The 5,156-nt window shown below is 36.8% G+C and overlaps 1 protein-coding gene across 2 annotated transcripts in view; it reads left to right on the top strand.

The window, feature by feature from the left end:
- Positions 1-5,150, top strand: part of scn2b (sodium channel, voltage-gated, type II, beta) — a 16,872-nt gene extending 11,722 nt beyond the window's left edge. The window contains exons 2-6 of one of the 2 annotated variants that reach the window (XR_001310962.1): positions 2,023-2,183; positions 2,279-2,492; positions 3,328-3,520; positions 4,421-4,481; positions 5,025-5,150. Coding sequence is in view for 1 of the 2 variants with exons in the window: in XM_014017612.1 (XP_013873066.1) it covers positions 2,023-2,183; positions 2,279-2,492; positions 3,328-3,520; positions 4,421-4,430 (578 nt within the window). In the remaining variant the exon portion in view is untranslated. Of the gene's footprint in view, positions 1-2,022; positions 2,184-2,278; positions 2,493-3,327; positions 3,521-4,420; positions 4,973-5,024 lie in introns of those variants that run through there. The other variant, XM_014017612.1, reaches the window with a different exon arrangement.
- The last annotated feature ends 6 nt before the right edge of the window (positions 5,151-5,156 follow it).

Below are 5,156 nucleotides of genomic sequence, written 5' to 3'. Positions count from 1 at the left end.
CTATTTTTGGATGATAAACATTTGTATCAGGTCAACAAAACATGGGCATATAAACAATATTTTTATACTACATTTATCCATTTTAAATGTACTAACTTCACTCCTTTGTAACAACTAGGGAAAAAATGTAATTAATTCAGAAAGTCTTTTCAGGACCCCACCTTGATGTTTCGCGACCCCACTTTGGCTCCCGACCCCAACTTTGGGAAACACTGATCTAGAAGACCCATACTAAATCAGCTCCTGAAGTCTTTAAACACCTGCTTCTTGCCCTGCCACACATAGACAGCTGGTTAGGTCTAACCAGCTGCAAAATCTTTCATACTGACACTAGAGAATTTTGTCCTGGTGGAAATGTTTCAGTGGCAGGAATGYCAAGGTGCAAATCCCGAAGAACGCCTTACATATTGTGATTTTTGCACATGACAGACAAAAAGTCATTTTTGATGTTCCCGTGTAATACAAGTTTTATAAGACAGGGTTGACACTTGTTATTCTTTGAATCTAAAGAGGCTGCGTGGGCACTATTTACCAATGTAATTAGGGTTTTGTGAATTGATCAAATCTAGTTATTATGTAAATACATAGTAGAAGAGCTGTTTCCAGATAACTTTTTTGCCACTTTTAACTTGCTTTATAAGAGAATAGTTCAGATGTAGGGGTGAGGTGATGCAGAGGTGATACAGTTTAAGCACTAGAGCTTCTTGTTGAGAGGTGTGAACGGATGCCAGGGAGGTGGACAAAGATGGGGAGAGGAAAGAGGGAGGGGCAAAGAGAGGATGGAGTCACATGACCGTGCTTCACTGCAGTATTTCATCTGTTAGCAACTCTCTGCATTTCTCTCCCTTTCTCACTATAGCCACAGGACTGCTGAGTCAGCTGGAGTCCATTCCAAACTGTTTCTCATGCTTTATGTGTCTGGACACAACTGATTGTGAGAAAGGCACATATGTCTGTGGTGCCTCGATGTGTCTGAGACAGAAGTGACAGTGACAGAGGCGTTGGCTTAAATGCATCGCTGGGAGCTGTGTGTACTGATAGGTTAGTTTGCAGGGGATGACATTGACATAGTGAAGCTAGAGGGGGTGAGCTAACTGCTGACAATGCAGGCCTTGAGGAAGGGTGTGTGTACACGTCGGTGTGGGAGAGAAAAGTCTGAAGCAGGTGATGTTCTGCACTTTGCTGGACTGTATAGGAAACATTTTAAGGGTGGGAGTAAACTATGTATAAATGTATATTTTAAGTAGGTGTCGATGTGGAAAGTACAAGTGTGTGTGTCCGTGTTTTACTGTGTGTGTGTGTGTGGTGCAGTGATGTAGGCCTGTGGAGTGGTGCAGCAGCAGTGGGAAGGGAGCCAGAAACACTCGACTGCAGAGGAGAGATTGGTGCAGAGTTCCATTACACACACACACACACACCCACACACACATCAGTACTGAGGGAGGATGCAGTCTGAGGTGGGTGAGGGAGAGAGAATGGTAGGGGGTGGGGTGGGGTGTAGCCTAGGCTGAAAGAAAAAAAAGTTTCCAGGACAGAGGAAACCCATGAAACCCTAACATTTATTTACTTTGATTGCCGAGGACATGGTGAGTGGCTTGGAAACGTTTGGCCACAGTGTTAATTAGTTGAAATACTTGACAAACTTAAGATTACCTAACATCTAAAGAACATGATTGCTGTTATTGTAAAAAAAAAAAAAAAAGGCAATGTCTTTCTAATTAACAAAGGATGAAATAACCCAAAGTAAAAGTTTGGTTACACTGCATATAATTTTCATTAACGGTTTATCAATAAATTTCCTAATGCGTATGTTTTGTTTAGGGGGCTGTCATCGATTCTTGGTGCGAGGTTGTAACGTAAAATGTCTTTTCAAGTTATAGTTGGTTCATAACATACAAAATAATGTGAATTCTTGCTTCCCTCTGTACCATAAAAAAATTACAATTGTTTCCTACAATTGAACTTTCGATCAAAGATTTGCCTTGTGTCAGTGGTTTCCAAACTGTTCTATTTTTTTTCCAGGTTGTTCAAGCATGGATGTACTGGTGGCCAGTCAGATTAATGCACTTAATGGAACAACTGTCACAATCTCCTGCACATTTACTTCKTGCTATAAGATTGACCTCACAAAGTTTGGCATGAACTGGACTTACCAGGAAACCCACAACGACACAGAAGAGAAGGTATCTTGGCTGTTATTAATATGACTTAATACACCAAACGATCAGTTCAAAAAACCAAGACAGTTGTAAACCCCTTCTATTTTTTTTTTACATAGTTTATGCATTACAATCGAAAAAGAATGCAGGCACTGCCTTCGAACCGATTTGGGGACAGAGTTGTGTTTTCTGGAAACCTGGAAAAGAATGACTTGTCCATCACCATATCAGATGTTCAGCTGGAGGATGAGGGGATATACCACTGCTATGTGAAAAACCCCCCAGACCGTATCCAAGGAAATGGCATCATTCGGTTCAATGTTGTCACAGAATGTAAGATGTTAGCACTTCTCTCTGCAAATACAAAACAGAATAATCTAAGTTATAGTCTTGTTTTCAAGATTTTTACTTTGTTCTTGTTTGACTTTGAGATATAACCCAAGAACTCAGGAATGATTTCTTTGAATACCATTTTGATTTTGTGAGATGATCTCTGTAAAGAAAACAAATGTGATTTTTTATTTTCTCTGTAATTTGCTAACTTTACAAAAAAAAGATGCAGGACTAAATTTTTAGGACTCTGAACTTGTTGATAAGAGTGACATGTGACTTCCAGAGTTTAAAGTTGTAAATTTGTAATATTTATTATTATTATTATTATTATTATTATTATTATTATTATTATTATTATTATTATTATTATTATTATTATTATTATTATTATTATTATTATTATTATTATTATTGTTATTGTTATTTTTTTAATTTGCATGAGAAATTCAAGTCGACTGAAACTTACTTTTTCTGTGTGCATGAGTAATTTAAAAATGTTGACATATATTTTTTAGCCTTTTTAAGATGTGCTTGTATTTTTACATCATCACAAACAAATTATCGGTTGCAGCAGTATGTATATGTGATTCTGAGATGAGTCAGCTTTTTCTTTTATTGATTACCAGCAAGAGGTTGAACTTGGTCTTTAGTAGTTTTCTTGCTCTCTTATACATTTACATTAACTCAGAAACACATACGAGGCTTGCTCAGCAGCACTTTCCTTTCCTTTCCTTCCTCTCTGTTTAATCAAGCCCAGCAGAGCTTTTAGCCAGCACTGCACTTGTCTCCATGCTTTGTCTACAATATAATTAACCCTCTCCTCTCCGCTATTCAGTACCCCCTCCGAGAGATTCAACCATTGCTGTTGCGATCGGGGCATCAGTGGGTGGAGCGTTGGCCTTACTCATCCTCTCCATGGTGGTGGTGAAATGTCTTCGCCGACACCGGAAACAAGAACTGATTTCAGAGGAAAAGATGGAGGAGGAGGGGAAACTGGAGCCTGAAGCTGTTGCAGAGGAGGGAACTAAGTAAGAAATCTCTGCGTAAAACTCTAAATGTTCACCTAAACTAAGCTAAACTAGCTCCAGTATCGAAAGAGAGCTAACAGAAGGCAAATTTTGTTTGATTTGCAGTGGTTTTATATTTGTATGCAGCATCTGTCCTGGAATCTGCAAATCTGCAAACAGCAAATCCAAATAGCATTTTTATCATTCAATCCCATACTGACTATTTTAACACTGACTGTAACTTGAGAAACTGCATTTTCTGCAAAAAAAATGCATTGTTAATGTGCTGAATGTTGTGATACATAAATGACTAAAGTATCACTAAAGTATGCAGAAGTAGTTAGACTGCAAAAACAGAACAGAATCAAAACAGGAAAACAATAGTATAAAAACTGCATTCTTACAATTAGCTCTTTAAGCCAGAGTTAATAATCTACTTGCAATGTAATTGTAATAGTAATTGTAATTTTCGTTGTCATGGCTGAGCATTGACATACAGCTCTCAAACTACATGTTCTTTTGCACATTTCAGTCGAACAACAGGTCAACTAATTTTACTGAAATAAGGACATTGTTTTCATGAATCCCCAGAAAACAAACTTTGTAAGAATTGACAATCAGAATAACAAAGCCTCATGTATTTAAACACAATATTTTGTAAATCTAGAATACAGATCATGGCACTGACAGTTTTGTTTGCGTTAGTACATAACTAGTATATTGTCCTTAAGAATTAATTTAAAAATYRTTTTGTTTTGTTCTGTTCAATGGTATTTCACATTTTTTAATGAAATCTCATTTACATGTGCAGGTTTACAGCTGCAATAAAAAAAGTGCAGAAGCCATTTACCTTACACAATTTTAAACCTAACTTGTTACTTTGCTATGTTTTTATTTTTTCCTTCTTCTTCTTTCTTTTAGACTTCCATAGTGGTTATTTGAACCAGTGTCTATGGAGCTACCATTTATATCACCTCACATGGTAAACAACTTTGTCTGTTTATTATAATAGTTCATTCTGTGTTGCAGAAGCTTTCTTTCAGGTTTCTAAAGTGAATTTGAAGCTGACATTTTGAAATGTASCTTCATAACAAATGTGTAAAAGGGTTGTTCTAACTAACTCATTTGAAGGTAATAACAATTTAGTAAAATGCTGAAATCCAGCGCCTGCAAATTATACATCAGTTATGAATACAGCAAATAGCAAACGTTCTGCCATGAGCTTGTACGCAGCATCAGTTGTTGGAGTCAGTGCAAAGACAAGAGGTTGTCCTCTTTTTAATGCAAATTCGGCAATGACAACAAAGTTTTGAATGTCTTGCTTAGTATAAATCAAGCTGTTGTCTTGGTGTTCACTTTCCTTTTTTTTCCCTGCCTTGTTTAATCATTAACCATACAGTAAGTAGAACATTTAAATAAAAAAAAGTTCAACTATTTATTAAAAACACTATTTACTTATTGTCACTACACATTTAAATATTTGTAGTGAAAATAATGAAGTTTTTCATTTTCTCTTCTCTTTCAGACATCTGCAACCAATACCTGGAGGGACTGTAGTAGCCACTGCTTGATTCATTGCCTACAAATATCTATTATTTCATTTAGATTCAAATGTTTGCATGTGTGTTTGGGGACTGTGTGTGTGTGTGTGTGTGTG

Source organism: Austrofundulus limnaeus, unplaced genomic scaffold (assembly GCF_001266775.1).
Source record: "Austrofundulus limnaeus strain Quisiro unplaced genomic scaffold, Austrofundulus_limnaeus-1.0 Scaffold173, whole genome shotgun sequence".
NCBI lineage: Eukaryota > Metazoa > Chordata > Actinopteri > Cyprinodontiformes > Rivulidae > Austrofundulus > Austrofundulus limnaeus.
Note: the sequence above shows the minus strand (reverse complement) of the source record. Positions and strands in the feature narration are given on the sequence as shown.